The sequence below is a fragment of the Amia ocellicauda genome, chromosome 7 (genome assembly GCF_036373705.1).
Source record: "Amia ocellicauda isolate fAmiCal2 chromosome 7, fAmiCal2.hap1, whole genome shotgun sequence".
NCBI lineage: Eukaryota > Metazoa > Chordata > Actinopteri > Amiiformes > Amiidae > Amia > Amia ocellicauda.
In genome coordinates, this window is record NC_089856.1 from 44,880,763 (window position 1) to 44,902,058 (window position 21,296).

The window sequence follows — 21,296 nt, forward strand, 5'->3', positions numbered from 1 at the left end:
ATAATGCTTATTGAACAATGTTATTTTATATCTGGGCAAATATTTAACAAGGGAATCATTATACACGAATAATTTGAAATCAATATGTTACTGAAAATACACAGATCTATACTAATGGTTTAATTACTAACTTAAATAATTTGTATGTATACCATTTCATTTCAGCAATTAAGAATTGGTAAGTGGTGCCAACTGGTGATACATGGTGTGTCCGTGTGTGGCTCTTGCCTAGAACTGCTTATCTCCAACAATACTGGCTCTTTGCCCCGCACGTTGCGTCACTTTGTCCCTGTGCCCCTCAACATGGCGCTCCTCGGAGCGGACTGTCTGTGAAGCGGGGCAGCGGAGCAGGTTAGGGGGGGTGGTCATCAATATTTACTTTCATTTCCAAGTCATTTATCCGGTGAAACTACAGGATATTTAAATCACGGATGAGAAGGCCGACGGGCTTTCACACCCCCTTTCTTCCCAGTGGAGTATTTTACAACCTGCGGCCTAGCATCCTGCCTGCGGAGCCTCGGTCTCGGGTTGGAAACCGAAGCGGGCGATCAGGGTGAGTTCCTGCGGGTTCCCCTGAAGTTTCCTTTGCTACATTGTGAGGAGTAAGGCGGGATATTTTAAAGAGGAAATACAATTATCGAGGACACTGACATTAAGAGTGTTTCCTAGATACTATACGTCTCGTCTTTATTACATACGTATTTGGTGCGTTTGTCCTTGTAAACTCGGGCTACCTGATACAACTGAGCAGTCGAGATTTTGTCTGATGAAAACAACCCTTTTGCACAGAAAAAGCTAATGTGCAAAACAATGCGTATGTGGCTGTATGCATGTCTGTCGTAGAGTGACTGGAGTCTTTGCATTCATGATTAGGCTCTCAGACATGAAACCTGCTTTATTTCTCTCTGGCTGGACACACTGGACCTGTAGTTGTTGATTCCCGCAGTAATCGCCCGTTTGCCCGCAGCTGGTGTGTATTTGCGCTGGGGAGGTACAGTAGCTTACCGGCGTGAGTGACTGCACTTGGGTGATGTTTTGCCGTTTAATTCACAGATAGATACAGTAAGTTGTAATAAATGGGACTTCATCGCCATGACCAGCAGCTTTCTGTTGGAGAACATTGATTTATATGTCGCATCCTCAGCTGTACTTCAGCGGAGGCTCGCAGGAGGAACACAGGCTGGAACCTGTTGCTGAAATGTGCGGATCTGACGAGCAGGGGCTGCGCAGTCCTGTCGGTCTGTAGCTGTGCAGATATTGTGCTTAATGTTTTATCTGTGCACTCATAATTATTCACTAGTCGTCGATCAAATGTTTTTATTGAAACCGACTAAGGGAGGCTGTCCAGTACAGACTATTTCATTTAACCCTATATTGATTGTTTAATATAGACTATTGATTATGTATTTAATTTTTCACATGTATCCTATACATATCCTTTATTATAATAAAAGTAAAGAACATAGTCGTGTTGAGCAGTTGAGCATACATGTATATATCACTGACACTAAGAATATTTTGACCAATTTTTCCATGTGCAATTGAGTGTAATTATATGTTATGGCCCTCTTGGACCCATCAGAGAAATCTGTTTAATTATTGTGTTCCCACAAACAAGAGCCCTGTCCTGACTGAAGTGTGAACTGCACTCTTGTGTTGCTTCCAGATGTAAGGATGGGCCCGATGGGAGAAGCCAGGCATAGCGAGGGCTTGTTGTATTGCAGACCTTGACCATCCCTCTCCCCTACTGGGACTTCCTCTGACTTGGTAAGAATGGAAATACTGGTTTATTTTTAGCTGGAATAATTATGTAATTTTAATAATACTAATCAATTGCCATATAACCATAATTTTAAGTGCAGTGCAGTTATACGAGTTGACCCTGCAGAATAGGTGTGTATCTAACTGTTCAACTTGTCATTGTTTGATTAGATAATTCACTCATATTTATTTTAAGATTTTAATTTTAAACCACTAAGCCAGTCCTGGATTAAGCATCCGTGTGAAAGAATGGGGTATAAGCAGAGGTGTAGTGGCACTGGTAGGAAAAAGGTTCGGGTCGGTGGGGGCGGAGCGGATTCCTCTGCATGTCACTTGATCAATGTAATGAGAGACTGTACAGTAACTCCCTCTTTTCATTTCACACATTTGTATTGTTTATTTTAAACATTTGATATGGTCCTTGTAATTAAAGTGTTTGAACTTAATACACGTCTGCTTGCTCCAGGACTCCCTTGTAAACATGGTAAATCTCAAGGGGTGTTTTGCTAGTGTGTGTGTGTGTGTGTGTTTTTTTTTTTGTTTTTTTAATAAATAAATAAAAGTACATTTGCTAAAAGGAAACTCAGTGCAGTCAGTCTTTATGGTCTTGTGATGCATTAATAAATCAATACAGAAGGAAATGCTGCACAGATAGAAAGCCAAAGTGTTCATTAGTAGTGCACATCATTTAATCTGGTTTATGTCCTGCTTAGATTTAGTCTATTGGATGGATTGTAGCCAATTGTGAATACATTCCATAAGCCATTCATTATACTACTGGGCAAGGGTACAGCCATTGTGTGGTTAAACTAGAGCCAAATTACTAATCTATTTAATTTCTTGTGGTAGGCAGTTTGGCCCATAGGGAAACTAGGGGTCTTGTCACATTTGTTTAAGGGATTCACTAAATTGAGTGTTTGGGATATCTGTAAAGTATTCAAATGGTTAAAAGAATGTGCATTGAATATAAATATTGATTTTGTTTGATTCCCAGCCCTGGTTTAGAAGCCCCGTCTGTCACCTTCGACACAGACCCACACCAAGCCAGCTCCACTCCACCCCTCTAGAGACTCACCCAGATGCATGTTTGAAATGCGCTGCTTGTCTGAGTGAAGACACACCTCTTAAATAACCTTCCTCCCTGTCTCCGCCCCACCTTCTCTCCTTTCCCTGCCTTTCTTTTCCTCGCTCAACCCCAACCCCACATCCTTCCTTACCCCAACTTTTCCATCCATTTCCCCAGATCCCCTCCCTGGCTTCTTTCCACCTCAACACTTCTCATAATCTCTCAATCATTTCTCTCCACCCCTCTCTCTTCACTCTCTCTCCCTTTCTCTCTGCCACTTTCTTTCGGTCTTTCTCATTTGTCTGCCTTCCCCCTTTCCCAGATCTCTCTCTCTTCGACTCTTTGTCCCTCTTACTCAAAAAACTTCCCTTCTCTTCACTCTTTGCTCCCTCCTCTCTCACTTCCCCACCTTCTCTCCAACTCTCCTGGAAACTCTTCCATCCTTTGGTCCTCCCTGCTCTCTCTCTATCTCTCCCCCTCTCTCCATCTCAGTAAGATGCTGTGTCTGGGACGCTCTCTGGACTCTCCCTGCACTCTGGCCCTGCTTGTGGGTTTCCAGTTCGCCTTTGTGGTTTACTTCTCTCTGGGGGGGTTCAAAGGCCTGGTTTCGGTCCTCGTCCGCTCCGCTGACCCCGAATTTGACTATTCCAAACCTCACGACGTCTACACCAATCTCAGCCAGCTGGGGGCGCCACTGATCCACCCGGAGACCACTGGGGCCACGGCGTTAGCATCAGGCAGGGAGCACCTGAAAGACTGCCCAGACCCCTCACCTCTCTTGGGTGAGTCTCCCAACCAGTGATCCCCAAACCTGGTCACCAAAGGCTCCCATTGAGAAGCTTGCATATATATTTGTCAGTATATACAATGCTCTTAGGAGAGAATAGATTTATTTGTCGGTTCCGGAGGAAATAATATAATCAGTTTAATAAAATAATTTGCTGATTCATCCACTATGGTGACTCAGTTAAGAAACTGGCAAGGTTTAACAATCATTATTTACATCTTTAAATGCAGACAGACTGGGCTGAGCTACAAGCACAAAGCTGACAGCTCTCCGTCTCGTGCTAATAAAATATTCACCGCCCGCTGCCCCCCAGCTCTGGTGCAATCAATAGCAGTCTACCTTTAATCAGATCTGGAAATTGTAGTTGGCATAAAACGGTAAGCCTGATTACAGAGGGAGAGCAATAGATAGAACCGTATTAGATTAAGAGGTTGTTGGTTTTTTTTCTACATTTTGTTCAAAATACCTTTTTAATTAAGTCCCATGCCAGTGACCCGTAGAGAAAATATCTCATAAAATATTTATTATGTAGCAAGCAGAGCCAAAATCTACTAGTTTCAGAATGGGCACTTTAATTAACAGATAAATGTAACCAAACAGATCAATTCTGGTGTAATTGATTTGTAAAGTGATCTAATGCAGCCCGGAAGATACCATTCTGTATTTGTTTATTCCAATATATATATAAATAAATGGTCAGGAACATATATTGAAGGACATTTTGAAAATATACTGAAAAGTCTTATTCATATATTAATGGAAATACATTTCAGGTACAGGTTGAATTGTGATTGTGATTATGTTGAAATATATCATTTCATATTCTTAATTCAATATCACTGGATTTTCAAAATGCATTTAACCAGATTTTTCAGGCCAAATATTTATTAGCATATATTCATGGGATGTTTCTGTAGGAGGTACAAATACCTTGGTACCCACAAAAGCTTCTCTGCAGAGACAAGTTTTTCTCTAGATATATTTCTTCCAAGTGTAGTCCTACGCTTTAGACCTTCTCTTTTGTCTGGGGGTCTTTAAGTCTGTAGTATCACAGGTGCACTCTTGAACCCGCCCTCTCTCTCCGTCTCTCTCTTTGTACACCAGTGGGACCTGTAGCCGTGCTGCTCTCGTCGTCCTTCTCTCTCGACCAGATCCGGGATCGCAACCCCCTGGTTCTGCCGGGTGGCCGCTACCTCCCCCCGGATTGTGAGCCCAGGCATCACACCGCCGTCATCATCCCCTACCGCAACAGGCAGGCCCACCTTCGCGCCCTACTCTACCACCTGCACCCCTTCCTGCAGAGGCAACAGCTCCACTATGGCATCTACATCGTGCACCAGGTTGGCCCTAGATGTTCTATGCTGGGGGTCCTAATCACTGGTTCTGGGGGGGTTCTCCACAGGAATGCTCTGTGGTTGGGCAGCAGAAAAAAACCACACACAATCTTCCAAATGTAGCCGATTGCTGTTCTTCGCTGTACAAACTTTCAGTAGTGATTCAGACTAGTTAACAACATTGTTAGTCTGATAGTGGAGTTCGTTTTATAAATATGACCACCTTCAAATAGTTAGCTGTTCCATTAAATACATTAATTGTTAAAGCTCACACTCTTCTGATATTATGCGGAATCGGCAGAGAGACATCCGTGTCTTTTACACAGTGTTAATGCAAGCAGGAAACTGTGGCCCAGCTGCCAGTCAGCGGTTTGGAGGTCAAAGGTCAGTTGAAACAAAAACTGGAAGATGTGGAAGTATTACAGGACCAGGGATGGACAAGTGTATGGAAAAAGGTCCTACCTTCATGCCCCACACCTATGGCCTGGACTCCATCAAAAGAGCCATATCTGCCATTTGTCAATTACAAGCTTGTACTTTCTTTCCTCAGTTGTCAGAAGCCACTTTCTACTACTAATACAGAAATACGTGAGGTCTGTGAGGTTGAAATATGGTTTTCATTTGGTCTAGGCCTTACTCTCTTGCATTCTCTCTCTCTCTCTCTCAGATGGGAAACTCTACCTTTAACCGGGCCAAGCTGCTCAATGTGGGGGTGAAGGAGGCTCTGAAAGACGGGGAGTGGCAGTGTCTGTTTCTGCATGATGTGGATCTGCTGCCCGAGAACGACCACAACCTATATGTGTGTGACCCCAAGTCGCCCAAGCATGTCTCTGTGGCCATGGACAAGTTCAGATACAGGTACCATGTGTCTCTGGGGCTCCTCACTTGGCAGGGTGGGATGGGGGAATTTTTAGATCCACATAGAGACGGAAAAAAAAGACCTACAGCCAAGGTTGATTATACTGCATATACTGTATATCAGTCAGTTTATAAGAACATATACAGATACTATGAATAAGAAGAGACTTGTTGGTCCATCCACCTCATTTGGTTCCATGCTGATAACGTATTGATTCAAGGACTTAAAATATTTAAGCTCAAAACTGATTGCGAACGAGTTCTGCAGGCGGCTGTTTTCCCGCTTTGGTCGGATTTTGGAGCTGATAAAATGTTGTTTCTAGAAGGAACCCACAGAGTCCTCCACAGCTATGTGTTTGGAGAGCTTCTTCCTAAATTTAAAACCTAAACTTTTGCTGTATTTTAACTGTTTGATGCAGCAGAACACTTTCAACCTACCTCTGTAGGTTAAGCCCCTTACTTCAGAAGCATTTGACATCTTGAGGCCTCCCCATGCTCTAATGACATTAAGCCGTGTCTGTGTCTGATCCTCGTATCCCTTCAGATTGCCTTATCCCCAGTATTTCGGGGGTGTGTCGGCCCTGACTCCTGACCAGTACATGAAGATGAATGGCTTTCCCAACCAGTACTGGGGCTGGGGGGGGGAGGACGATGACATTGCTGCTAGGTAAGAGAGAGAAAAAGAGATCGCTCTGATCTCTGAGTGTTCAACAATTACTGATCTCTCAATATTTTTGTAGTTCCTTGATTGACAATTGCACTGTTTTCCCAGAGATCAGTGCAGATTCTATGTCATATGTCACAGTCATGTGATCTATATACCATGGTTCAGTGTCTCAACTTTGAATTTGAAAGCAGTAATACAAATCTGCACTTTATTAAATGATATTGGGTTATTGCTGCATTTTTGATGACTCAAAATCTGAACCCTTACCCCAGAACAGGCCAACATACTGTTTTCTTTAAATGTGAATGGTAGCAAATACAAGCCAAACTTCAGGGTAGGTGTGTTATTGGTGAGAAATATATTGTGTATTTATTTGAGGGTGGGAAGCTCCGTTTATATTAGCTGGCTGAGAGTGCATCAATTATAGGACAAGTAACACTTAATGAAAGCAAGCATGGATTTGTGACGTACCCTGAAGGAACAGTCAATTGAAAAGCACCTCTTGAATGGCCATCCCATATTTGTTGCAGTTCATTTATTCTTTCCATTCTATTTTCCATTCATCTTGTCGAAGTCCACTAGAATCCATCTTTGGTTGCTTTTATTACTCTGTCTTCATTTTTCCCACCATTCTCTCAAAACTCACTGCCATCATCTGGGAGATCAGTGTTTGAGGGGCAGGTAAGTTGTCTAACCAGACCAGTAGTGCTTTCGTTTAGTTCTCCTTAGATTAGAGATCTAGTTTGTAGTACGGAATCCTCACCACGTCCTTTTGGTAGTCTAAACCTGATTTGTGTGTATTGAACAGATCCATTTTTGATTTTAACCCTCGCAGAGTAGCGAACCTAAATATAAGTTTAGTACAATGTAGGAATACAACTGGAGACTACTGCATCTCAGTACGTATGGTGTCTGGTTGTCCTACAGAGTGCGATTGTCTGGAATGAAGATCACGCGCCCCTCTGTGGCAGTGGGCCACTATAAGATGATCAAGCACAGGGGAGACCGGGGGAATGAGGAGAACCCACGCAGGTAACACTACAGACTTCTGCTTGTTAACTTGCCTGGCTTCTCAAATACAAGGCCGTATGTTTCATTATGTCAGATGGGGGGGAAAAGGATAATGTTTAATCTGAAACTTGTATCTGTATCTGAGACGGTGATTGTCGAGGATTTGTTTTCTATAGATGCTGTTGTGCAATGTTTCAATGTTTAGCTGCCTCTGAGATTGAAGAGTTCTAATGATTCAGCAGATTTTCAGAATTCCACGTGGCAGTACTTTGAGAGAAGTACAGATTTCCCTTCTCTGCACAACACATACTGCTGTTCACACAAAACTTGTATTCATTTCCAGCCCCGACGTTTCAAACTCAGATCTTTGTCAAGACTTCTGACACACAGGTACCTTCAATCTATTTAAAGAAAACAACCAAAACAAAAAACGCTTTAATGTTTTAACATGATTAACCGGTTGTTGATCAGTCCTCCTAATTAAACCTATTTTTATTAAAGAACACCATACATTGATTAACACTTATATAAACCTGTACAAAACTGTAATAACTTATCCTAATATTCAGTCATTTCCATATGGATGCAATCGGAACAAGTACATCAGTCGTGCCAAGACCTTTTAATGCACTATCCTTCCCTTTGCCACCGCAACATTTTCAAATCTTGTTAAAGCATCTTTTTCAGTTCCCATGTTATTAAATGTGATGGGGTTGGGGGGGTTAGTTGCTGACAGTGCAGTTTATTCTTCTCTCCTGTCTCTCTGCTCAAGATTTGACTTGCTGATACGAACCAGGAGTAACTGGAAGTCTGACGGCCTGAACTCTCTGACTTACGAGCTCTTGTCCAAGGAGCTGGAGCCGCTCTATACCAACCTGTCGGTCCACATAGGCGAAGACCCCCGGAAACCACAGAAGACCCACCCGCCCTACAAATCTCCCGAAGGCTCGCAAAAAAAGCAGACGCCCCCCAAGGCGCCCGGATCCACCGACCTACAGAAAACCCAAAAGGCCAAGAAAGACGCGGCAGGTGGGCTTGGAAGGGAAAGGGGTGGATCTGTATCGGAAGGGCAAGGGGGTAGTCATCAAGACGGTGGGGTCCGGAAGGCCAATGAGACCCGAGGTGTGGCTTTACCGGGCAGGCTCGGCAATCACTCGTTCGGGGTACCGGCACAGGAAGGCGGGGTTAAGAATGTGTCGGCTCAGGTGACATAAAGGAGGACACGCCCCCCACCGCTGCCATTGGCCACAGACTGTCCTCAGCCACTGTTGCCCGTTCGCCAAGTCGTCGCTGGTTCTGCACACAGATCATTCTCTGGGAACCTGCCGATTTGCCGAAACGAAAGTGAAAAATGCTGTACACTACGATTCCCCTCCTTGTTTCTGTGCCTTTTGTGTTGTCATTTTCTCTCTCTCTCTCTTTTCGTTGGGACACCCTCGCCGATCTCTTGCTGGGTTTGCAGATGCGGGAGGCTGTTTCTTTCAGTTGAATCTGCTGTGCCGTATGCTTGTGCGTGCGCTGGTGTGACTGCGTTCGACTTTCATGAGGTGAACTGTGACAATGGAGGGAGTCGCCCTTTCTAGTTTTTTTTGTTTTGTTATTGTTGTTGTGAAACATTGCCATTAATTTAAATTTCTATTGACATTTAGTCATTTGTGTATAGACACGATAATCAACAAACTAACAACAAAGAAAAATTGCAATCCATTTTGTTGTAAAAATTGTTAGAAAACAGAAAGCAGAGCAGTTATTAATGGGATATGCAAAACGGTTTCCTTATCTATGTATATCCCATAACGAATCATACTGACAATCAGACTTTTTTTTTTTTAAGGTTTATTAAACAATCGCCTGTTTCAGACCATTGCGAATGCATCAAACTTAATGCTTGGAGATTGACAGGACGTTGTATTTCGTGCACTTATTCTAACTGTGCTTTTGTTACATTGGAAAATGTCCACCATTCCCTAGTTGACACATCACCAGCTACGAAACTACTGTAGAGGGTTTGTTGTTGCACGGCACACCTACTGTTCTCTTTCACGCTAGCATCCTCTACCAACCTGCACTCGGTGTCAAGTGGGTCGGATGTGGGCTATCGCACTACAGTTTCTGTTAGCAGGTTAGAGCAGCGGTCTCTGATGGAAGTTCATTGTGCATCTCGCTCGACCCGGGTCGGTGCCGGTTAACCCACTTCCTGAGATGGACCCGGGTCAAGCTGCTTCCCGCAGGTATCTGCCTGCACGCTAACGAAAATCATAACCTGCCTCATAAGAAGACATTGATGCACATCTGTAATATGACTAGTACTCTCAGTTTTACCATAGTCTTCTGAAAGATCAGTGTGAAGTCAAGCAAGTGGAACCAATTTCGGAAGATCTCGCATCCCCGGGACTGAAGTTCGATACCCCTGGATAGTTGTAGTGTTGGCAATCTAAGTCTGTAATAGCTGATTGCTTTGAAGTTTTGCAATTCAGCCTCACCTGACTGATGTCCCTTTTGACAGGCTGAACAATGCTTTAACCAAACGTTTTTTAAACTGCAAGTCACCTTTCCAACGTGTTGCATCCCTCTTCATTCTAAAGCATCAGAACACGATTGCCTTCGACTGTCAGATTTCCAGACGTGGAAGATGTGATAGTATTTGATCATTAATTAATCCGACTCCTACCATCCACAGTTTGACAGCACTTGTTTTAGCGTGCTAGGATATTGAGAAATTATACTTGTATTAAACGGGAGACTGGATTGTGTTATATTTTTCTTGATATGGTTTGTTGTATCTTTTTGTTTTCTTGTTCTGCACTACAAATTCATTGTTTTGTAAGAATCTGTTCAAAAAAAGAAAAACTTGCTAAAGCTCTAGGTGCCTCTTAATAGAATCGATCGCTCTCCTGCAGTTTCCTCATTCTTAGTTCTGTCCTGTTTCCCCTGCAGTGTGACTCCAGGCGTTGTGCTGGCGAGGCTGAGTGTGCTTGGTAGATTCGCAGTCTGTCGCTTTCCAATGGAGTCTGTTGTTGACTGTTAAGATCTTGATATGCGCTCGCTATGCAATTACTCTGCATACATGTTGATAATATAATAATAATAATAATAATGCAATTTATATATTCTAAATTCAACCTCATTCGTTCAAATTAGTAATCCATGCCATGAGCAGGCCTTTGAAAGTTGTTAGGTTAATGCTGCGCATCAGATATCGCATTTTGAAAAGTGCAAGTGCTCCTTGCTGTACAATGCTGCATGGATGTTGACCAAGATGAAGGATTTATGATTGGACGTAATGAGAGAACCACTGGAGCACCACGATCAAACAATCCGGTCGGTGCTGGGTTAAGATGACATGGCACAGTTCATGACGATGGCAAACGGAGATACAGAACGCACAGTTGGAGAGGTACAGAAACATATCTTTATCACCTTCTGTGTACCACTAGTGAATTGGCCTGAATCAAAGTGGCAATGGCGAAGGAAAACAAATAGCAGGTCCCCCCCCACCCAAAAAAAAGCAATTGAGAAGATGAAATTGCTAGGGAGTGATTGTGTAGCTGTGTTTGTTTGTGAAATCTCTATATTTAATGAAATACCTAGTTTTGTATCAACTACATGGGACGGGCTGCGATGGCACTCATCTCTGGAGTGTGAGAACAAGATCGTTTTTATCTGGAATATATCTCTGATGTGCACTGAAAGATGTATATGTTATTAATAAATCATATTTAAAGGTGTTTATGATGAGTTTACTTTATTTTTCTCCCCCCACCCCCCAAGGTTGCCACAAGCATGTAGCCTACCTGTTATCAACTGAAGTGCCATAGTTGTCGTAGTTCAAACAAGTATTGCATTTTAAACTGTATTTCTCTATTAGAACATAAGGAAGTTTACACTCGAGACGAGGCCATTCACACCATTGTGCTCATTTGGTGTCCATTAATAAATTAGTGATCCAAGGATCCTATCCAGTCTATTTTTGAATGTTCCCAAATTGTTGCTTCAACCACATTGCTGGGGAGTTTGTTCAGATTGTGACGCCTCTCTGCGTGAAGAAGTGTCTCCTGCTTTCTTTCCTGAATGCCTTGAAGCCCAGTTTCCATTTTGTGTCCCTAGGTGCGTGTGTCCCTGCTGATCTGGAAAAGCTCCTCTGGTTTGATGCGGTCGATGCCTTTCATGATTTTGAAGACTTGGATCAAGTCCCCACGTAGTCTCCTCTGTTCCAGGGTGAAAAGGTTCAGTTCCTCAGTCTCTCGGTAGGACATTCCCTTCAGACCTGGAATAAGTCTGGTTGCTCTCCTCTGAACTGCCTCTAGAGCAGTGATATCTTTCTTGAGGTGTGGAGCCCAGAACTGTGTACAGTATCCAGATGAGCTCTAACTAGTGCATTGTACAGTCTGAACATTACTGCCCTTGTTCTCAATTCTACACTTCTGACAATATACCCTAACACTCTGTTTGCCTTTTTTAATGCTTCCACACATTGGATGGAGAAAGTGAGGAGTCCACATAGACTCCTACGTCTTTCTCAAGTGTAACTTCATCTAGTTCTATTCCTCCCATAGTGTAATTATAGTGGACATTTTTGTTACCTGCATGTAATAACTTAGCACTTGTCCACATTGAATTTCATCTGCCAGGTGTCGCTAAAGGATTATTAGGAACACCTGTTCAATTTCTCATTAATGCAATTATCTAACCAACCAATCACATGGCAGTTGCTTCAATGCATTTAGGGGTGTGGTCCTGGTCAAGACAATCTCCTGAACTCCAAACTGAATGTCTGAATGGGAAAGAAAGGTGATTTAAGCAATTTTGAGCGTGGCATGGTTGTTGGTGCCAGACGGGCCGGTCTGAGTATTTCACAATCTGCTCAGTTACTGGGATTTTCACGCACAACCATTTCTAGGGTTTACAAAGAATGGTGTGAAAAGGGAAAAACATCCAGTATGCGGCAGTCCTGTGGGCGAAAATGCCTTGTTGATGCTAGAGGTCAGAGGAGAATGGGCCGACTGATTCAAGCTGATAGAAGAGCAACTTTGACTGAAATAACCACTCGTTACAACCGAGGTATGCAGCAAAGCATTTGTGAAGCCACAACACGTACAACCTTGAGGCGGATGGGCTACAACAGCAGAAGACCCCACCGGGTACCACTCATCTCCACTACAAATAGGAAAAAGAGGCTACAATTTGCACAAGCTCACCAGAATTGGACAGTTGAAGACTGGAAAAATGTTGCCTGGTCTGATGAGTCTCGATTTCTGTTGAGACATTCAGATGGTAGAGTCAGAATTTGACGTAAACAGAATGAGAACATGGATCCATCATGCCTTGTTACCACTGTGCAGGCTGGTGGTGGTGGTGTAATGGTGTGGGGGATGTTTTCTTGGCATACTTTAGGCCCCTTAGTGCCAATTGGGCATCGTTTAAATGCCACGGCCTACCTGAGCATTGTTTCTGACCATGTCCATCCCTTTATGACCACCATGTACCCATCCTCTGATGGCTACTTCCAGCAGGATAATGCACCATGTCACAAAGGTCGAATCATTTCAAATTGGTTTCTTGAACATGACAATGAGTTCACTGTACTAAACTGGCCCCCACAGTCACCAGATCTCAACCCAATAGAGCATCTTTGGGATGTGGTGGAACGGGAGCTTCGTGCCCTGGATGTGCATCCCACAAATCTCCATCAACTGCAAGATGCTATCCTATCAATATGGGCCAACATTTCTAAAGAATGCTTTCAGCACCTTGTTGAATCAATGCCACGTAGAATTAAGGCAGTTCTGAAGGCGAAAGGGGGTCAAACACAGTATTAGTATGGTGTTCCTAATAATCCTTTAGGTGAGTGTATATATATATTAGTTAAATGCTTTTAAGCTCTCTATAAACTTTTATATCCCTAATTTATCATTGGCACCCTTTGGCACTTAGCAAAGTATACAAACCAGACTTTGGGCACTCCAGCCAAAAAAGGTTCGCCTTCCCTGGTCTATTTGCTGATTTGACCTCGGTCTAACCCATTTGCAACCAGCTCTGCCTTTACTTTGCACAAAGCGTAGAGAAAAAGAAAAAGTAACTGAAAAATAACGGAATAAGACCAAAATGTATCCTCCTAGAGTTCTTAGTGACATTGAAAGTAAAATACGTCCCATAACTCCTGAATGAAAAATATTCTCTGTTGATCATTTTCACCGGATTTGTCTTTTCTAGCAACCTTACAGTGTTATAGGAGCTGTTAAGCACAGGCAGGGCATTATCAGGAAGTGGTGTAGGTATTAAACACTGAACCGCAAGAGAAGAACAAAGTTCATCTGAACGCCATGCTCTCGGACAGGCTGAACATGAGAAGTGTTTCAGACACAAAGACACGTCGATGAGTGAGGCTTTTGCGCAGTTCACGGTAAGTCTTTGTGTTACCGTGCATGCTTCTCTTCACTTTATACTGAGCCTTATATGTCTATTCTGCTTCAAAGAACATCTCTAGCTATCCAAATTGTGACGTTTAGCAAAATTAGTAAAAGACACGAATATATATTTAGGGGAGACTGTGTAGTGTTGTAACACTGGGTTAGTTGTTACACTGTCAGTTTGACCAATCAGAAAAGAGCTGCGATTATCTAATCAATATCATAGACTCCCATTTCCTTTTCGAGCTCACATGAGAAGTGGCATGTCTGTTAGCAACACTGTGAATTTTTCAACCAAAACACGGATTTTCAGGTAAGAAAGTATGTGTGTATATATATATATATATATATATATATATATATATATATATATATATATACACAATTGGTGATGAAGCTGCCGGTGATATCTGTCTTCACTGGCACAGTGACATCCACTTCATACTCAAAGTCTTTGTTGGCTTCAATACAGTTTTGGTGTTGTTGCATGGCCTGTTTTGTTGCTAGAATTTCATCAAGCTTATGCAATCCTGCTTTGATTATTGGCTGAAGTCCTTCGACTGTTGTTTCTTGTGCCTTTCTTTCAGCCAGCACCTCCTTGGTCAGCTGCAAACTTTTGGTCTCCATTCTCTCCAAGTCTTCAAAGAACATCTTCATACTGTTGATGCCCATTCTCCAGAACATCTTATTAAAGTTGTCATCTGTGGACTGGTCTTCGGTCACTGTGGATCCTTTGTTGCATGCGAATAAAGCCGAGTTATTGAATTTAAAAGGTGTGCCACTGCTGTTTTTGGCACAAGGCACCTCGGAAGCATTGATGGCCTCTAACACCGGAGGGGGCTGGGCATCTGCAAAAGTCACCAGGAGCTGGATGTTGTCACTGATGTCCTTGCCGAAAATAGAAAGGATGGAATCAAAGATGTATTTCTGGGTGGGTGTCAGGCGAGCCAGTGCTGCCTGGACTATAAAGCAAACAACGTCGATGTGAGTGGCGCCATTTGGGTTGGAGAAAAATTCCCGGATCTGCTCGATGATCTGCTTATCTCGCTCGATCCCCTTGGTGTCACCAAACCCTGGCGTGTCCACAATAGTGAGCGAGTAAGGAACACTGAATCCGCGTTGGTAATGGATCTCATACGCTGTTATTTCAGATGTCTGGCTTTCGGCTTGGGTTTGTTGCGTCTCTTCCAGGATTAGCTTGAAGCGGAAGCTGTCCTCCCATTCTACACCCAAGATATAGTTGATCATCCCGTTTATGAGTGTGGTTTTCCCCGACCCGGTGGCTCCAAGCACCATAATGGTTTTGTTTTTTCTCTGTCGATCGTACTTTCCGAATGTACATTTCTGAAAAAATCCACGCTGGTCAATAACTTGCTTAACTAAGTTCAGCTTGTAAATGCTAGGAGTTCCTTTTTCTACACAATTCTGAGTTTTTTTTTCAATGATCTCCTGTGCTATCTTCTTTACCAGTGTCTCTGCAGATGTCACACCACTTGCAGCACTCTGACCGAAATCTCCGCAGTCACAGGAAATGCGGATGACGTAGGATGTGTTTGGCGTTAACCCTTCAAGCTTGTATGTGTATTCTTCTTTCCTTGTAAGTTTTTCAGACCATTTATCTGTATCATTTTCATCTTTTCTCTCTTTGTATTCGATCTTGTACCCCCTGAGAATGATGCCTTCCCCTATGACAGCTGGGTTCATCCAGGCTATGGTTATGGTGGTTGTTGTTACCTGCACTATTTCAGGGGCCGAAGGTGGGCTTGTAGGGAGTGTCCTGACAGTGGCACTTGTTTTGCTCTTTACCATATATCCCAGTTTACCTTCTGTGAAGTTTCTAAACTGGTACTCAGTATAGGGTTGTAAATCTGGTATAATGATCTGGCTTTCTTCATCAAGGAACAGAAATTGTTTCCAGCAGCTGTCCTCATTAGCTTTGAGTTCAACTCCAAATTTCACCACTTGAGTCTTTTCAGGTGACTGGGCCTTTATCACCACACTGCTGTGGGTGGTCTTGCAAACTTCTGGAGCATCAGGTGTTGGTGGCAGGTCAAGATATGTGCCTTCCAACAGTCCATCTTCGAACAGAAGGATACCTGCCCCAGGAAGTTGCTCATCATACTTGGATGCTACAAAAAACCTTGTTTGTTCATTATTAGCTTGGATACTCACTAGCTCCATAAAAAACTTTGCAAGCAGTCTCATTTTCTGCATTGACTTGGAGCATATCCATTGTTTGGGCTCTCTCAGGTTGTACTGCTGGAGATCCCCGGTGGTTGTGGGATTGCTCTTGTGGGCGTCTGAGTTCAGATAGTTGTACAGGTCTGAGAGGTAGGGCTCCGGCTGATGCAGGGAGGTAAACATGAAGCACACTACGTTTTCAACATCGGGGTTCAGCACAGCATCGTCCAGTTGACTTACAGAAAAGGCTACTTTTATACCCTTAAATTTGGAAAGGTAGGACCGGACCAGGGTGATCTCTCGGTCTTTTAGGTCCAGCCATTTCGATGCGGTCTTCACATTGAAGGGGGAACTTTCATTAAGTCGCAGAATGTCCATGAGTGTATCCTCCTCCTGTTCTCCTCCACGGACAGCTGGCAGCAGCTTGCGTATTTTGTCCTGAAAGGTTGATTTGTACTGGTGGTACATCCGTGTCAACTTCTCCACCTTTTTCTGTAACTCAGGAAACTGTTTTGGAACCTGATCATTCATCATGTCGCTGCATCGTATTTCAATGCCATTAACCTCTTCCAAAGTGGTTTGATATTGTTCAATGAAGTTCACTGGGAGGTTACGCACTATTCTGGAAGTCTTGAACCCAAGCTCTGATAAGGGGCACAACCAAGCTTTTATAGCCACTGCACGTTCTCCGTTTGGCCCAAGGGCTTCCGTAAGAACCCTGTAGGCGGTGATGGCCTCTTGGAACGTAACAGGTTTGCTTGGAAGGGAGAAGTCCCCAAAATAGGTGCAGCTCCACTTTGTGGCGATGGCTTTCTTTCTTCTGTCAGTTTGGCCAGGCTATTTTCTTCCACAGAAAGAGAGGGTATCTTTTTGATCAGAGCGTGCAGATCTACTCACTCACGGTCATCCTCTGAGCCACACAGGTCAAACACAAAATACGCATCGGCACCGTACTGCAAAGCTGTGGTCACATGGGTTGCTGTTAGTTTCTCTGCCCCAGTCTGGTAAGAGGCAGTGCCCCCTCCCATTTCACTGACCCTCAACTGAACGATTTTGCTGGTGGCACGGTACTGCAGAGTCAGACGAATTTGTTTATGGGATTTCCTTCTCTCATGGAAATAAGTTGCAGCCCCTTTGGTATCAATCAATCCACTTAGCAGGCTTGCCTTGAGCTGAAGGCCTGTATTCAGCACAGAAGCTTTCTCTTGGATGGAGTCGGACTCGAGGACGGAGAACTCCGTGGTATTCATTGTCTGTGTTTGTGAGGCTCTCTCTATGGTCTCCTGGACCCAAAAATTGGAACCTGTGGGAATGAGGGAAGATTATTTTTATGATGCTTATTAACCCTCAGAAACCCAAGCATTGATTTAAATAATGATTTCCAACGAAAGAACGTTGCAAATATGCAACAGTGGGACTCATTGGTCACAAAATTTTACCACTGTGATTTAAACAAAGTCCAAACGTGATTAGGCATTTTTAGATTTTGATTCCTTGCAAATAGCCTCCCTGAAATCATAGATTGTGTACCTTTATTGATAGCTTTATTGCATTCTGGAGCCCTACTTTCAATGATTGTCAAAATAAAGACCACCAGCAGAAGTGTCTCCACCAAAAAATTAATCCACTCAAAAACAGTTATTTCTCATGAACACATTATCCACATCAATACATCATAAATTACTAAAGTTTAATAAATATTACCCAGTTTCTGTACAATCAATTAATCAAGTAAGACAACAAGGGTCGATATTTCAGAGTTAAAATCACTATTTCACCGATTCGGTCTCAATCCAGCTATTGTGCAATATTGTGCAAAAACAAAAACATGTGACAACTACATGACAATTTGGCCATTAAATAGCTTGGCCTCAACAGACCAGACATTCATATATTATTCTACAAACCAAGGACAAGGGGAAAGTGTACAACAGGACATTTTCAGGTGCATGGTAAGATAAGAAAACTGGGCTCTGTATTGTGTTTCCCCTGCATATTGTCCCGGTCATCGTTAGCAGGAGATAATGGATGAACGCAGGGGTGAGAGATTTGAAACTTCAGAATGGACTGAGAAACACGAAACACAAGAATAAACTGAAAAGGGGACGCATCCTCCTTAAAGGCTTTTCCTATTTCTTGTCAATTTCAAAACTGTCATGCTTCTCATTGTTGTGAAAATAATCTAAAATGCCGTAGGCTATTTTTAGACATTAGTTTATCACGTGCCTTTTTTGCCAAGGACACTTGTAATAGGATAAAGGAAATCCATCTTTAAAGTATGTGTAACTAGTTGCAATGGTCTCAGAAGGCTATTTACTATTCTCATATAACCTACAATTCAGTAACAGGTGACTCTCTGCTTGCCTGATTTCCATTTAGATTCATGTCATTATTCAAATAACAATTTCAAAAGTGCGCATGGTTAGCGATTCAGGGACCGCCCCACCAGTATTAATAGCCATGAGCTGCTACTGCTAAGAAGTAATGTCACTTATATTTTTAGGGCCGTATTTTTTTTTATTCGACAGATGTCATTAAAAACTGATTGAGAATGATAAGACATTACCTAATGACACTGAACTGTGACTTTTGCAAGTACTGGAAAACTGACGAATTAAATTAAAGCCACGTGTATTTGGAAAGGACTTTAAATTACACTACCATAAAGAAGAGGGATCTGTATTCTAACCAAAAGATCCAAATTAATATCTGTTGAATCTCTGAGGAATAGAACATTCAGATGTTTTATTTGTATTTTATTTTTATATATTAATTTGTAAGAAAAAATTAAATAAAACATGAACTTCAATCACTAACCACACGGAAGTGACCTTCGTAGCCATACTTAATATATCAACTAACTTCATTAGGCAACATATAAGCATGTCTTTGTGAGATATACAGCAGGATTTACAGTCCCTGATTAGCACTAGTTATTGATCCCGTAATCCAGGACTAGTGGACTATAGTAAATTGGAATTTGTAAAATGTATTATATTTTGAATTGCTATGTTTTATTTAAATTTAATTTGTAATGATTGATGCCTTTTATTTAACTGTATTTTTGCCCTTTGTTTTGCACTTATTTTGTAAGTCTCCCTGGGTAAGGGCATCTGAAAAGAAATAATAATAATAATAATAATAATAATAGTGCTAAACTGTGTCTGTGAAACCACCCCATTGTGTTTATTTTCATCAGTTAAATAACAACACCTGCATGTATTTAAAAGTGGTACATATTTGTGCATTAAATTCACACACAGTTTTGATCCTTAATTTTGTGGTTAATATCTCACTGGCAACGTCAATGTCACGTTTCCCTCGGGGAGTCGGGAACAGGGGACCCAAATGTAGTGCTGGATTGCAGGATGGTCGGACAGGTGTGGGTCAGGTACCGGCAGATCAGGGCAATGGAGGCTAGACGTGGCCGTGGTCACGGGCGATGGTCGAGGGAACAGGGCTCGGAATTGCAGTAAGGACTGGCAAAACTTATAAAGGGAAGCAGGAACCAGGCTTGATAGGTGCAGGGCAAATAGGAACAGAGGAATAGAACAGGAGTGCACATGGGTGACCGGAGTGTTAATAGAGAGAGTGATGAGAGCAGGGAGAAGGCAGGGAAATGGCAGCCCCTAGTGGGGATAGAGGGGGAGCGCTAGGAGACCATGACAGTCAATTCAATTCAATTTGAATTAAACATTTTACTGTTTTCAGAATTGTTGCACATTGTTACCTGGATCAAGGGCATCCCTATGCCCATCATACAGCATGCCCAACTGGAATGATCGCCCAAGAACTGGCATCTCCATCTTCAAGGAAACCATGTTGATGGAGAGAACGCCTGCAACTGGAAATTCAGACTCTTAGACTTCAGACATTAACAAGACATTAATGCTGATTAACACATGGTTTGTAATTCAGGTATTTTTGACTTCTTTCTTTTCATGTCTTCTGGAATAAGTGTCATAGTGTCTTAATATTATTATTATTATAATTGTTGTTGTTGTTCGACTGGAAACATTGAGCTAGAGACATTTATTAAGGATGATGGAAATACAGAACTCATGGGTATACAGAACTGTTTACAGACCTAAAAGAACCGATTCAAATTACACAAAAGAAAGAAAAACACCATTCCATAAAGGGTGGCACAAAGTATATAATTGTAGGTAACTGATCGCAGTAAAATACTATTATTACTGTCAATAACAATAGTAACACTATTGAATAATTTACACTACTAGAAGTAGTATAAAATGTTATAGCACAAACATCAAAACAAAAGTATGCTCACCTAAGGACTCTTGTTGTATTGAATTTGAGGTGGGATCTGCAAGGATTTCAACCCTCTGGGGGAGAGAAAAAGGTAAGTTCCCATGTGTTAGTGAAGAGTGAGAGTCAGACAAGGAAGAAGTCACTGCGTTGATCACACTCTGGAGTCTATTAATACTGGTATGGGAGAGCACACTTGGGGAGAACTATTTAAAAAGCACATGGGGAACAAAGGAAGGACAAAGGAGAGTCTAAGGGAAAGACAACCACAGTGTGGCTAGGTGGAAGAAACAAAGGGGTTTTGTTACAGGGTAAACAGACATAGCTGTCCCTGGCCAGTTGTTTTCATTTGATGTATATTTGAGTGCCCAGAAACAGGTTAGGTTTATATTGTTTTTTTTTTTTTTTTGTCAATAAATACATGCTCTGGTGCTACCAACTATATCTGGTTGCATGAGTTTTCAGATGTATTGACCATACAGGGAAGCTGATCCATCATATGTGGTACCAGGAGTTGGGTCATTTTGTTTCCGGAGAGAAAAAAAAAGGATGAAAATGGAAGAGATTCTCAATGCAGTGTTACATGCCACAGCAGTGCAGCAGCAAGCTACAATATCCCTGCAGGAAAATAGTAAAGTCATGGCTGACCAAGCACCCAAAGATCACAAGGAGTGGAGGTCTCTTGTAGCTGAACTGCGGGCCACCGCGACAACCGCAGCACCTGCGACACCTACTCCCAAACCCATTCGAGCAAGCTATGTTTTACAGAAGATGATGGCAACTGATGATGATGAGGCTTAACTGTTGGCGTTTCAGAGGACGGCGGCTAAGGAAGCTTGGCCAGAGAACCAGTGGGCCAGCATCATTGACCCATTTCTGAGTGGAGAGGCTCAAAAAGCATATTTTGACCAGGAACCTGATTCAGCGGCTGACTACAAAATCTTGAAAGCAG

The 21,296-nt window shown here is 42.5% G+C and overlaps 1 protein-coding gene across 6 annotated transcripts; it reads left to right on the forward strand.

Moving 5' to 3' along the window:
* Positions 1-295: 295 nt before the first annotated feature.
* On the forward strand, positions 296-11,212 carry b4galt3 (UDP-Gal:betaGlcNAc beta 1,4- galactosyltransferase, polypeptide 3). 6 transcript variants are annotated; one of them, XM_066709868.1, is made up of 9 exons: positions 296-553; positions 874-970; positions 1,667-1,767; positions 2,756-3,609; positions 4,719-4,954; positions 5,616-5,806; positions 6,351-6,473; positions 7,401-7,505; positions 8,257-11,212. In XM_066709868.1, exons 4-9 carry the CDS (start codon positions 3,324-3,326, stop codon positions 8,696-8,698), a joined length of 1,383 nt encoding a protein of 460 aa, XP_066565965.1. In that variant the 5' UTR covers positions 296-553; positions 874-970; positions 1,667-1,767; positions 2,756-3,323; the 3' UTR covers positions 8,699-11,212. The 6 variants fall into 6 exon arrangements, with proteins under 6 accessions (XP_066565965.1, XP_066565970.1, XP_066565964.1 ...); XM_066709873.1 differs by lacking the exon at positions 874-970 and adding an exon at positions 7,828-7,874 and having other exon boundaries at positions 8,257-8,387; XM_066709867.1 differs by lacking the exon at positions 874-970.
* Positions 11,213-21,296: the final 10,084 nt, after the last annotated feature.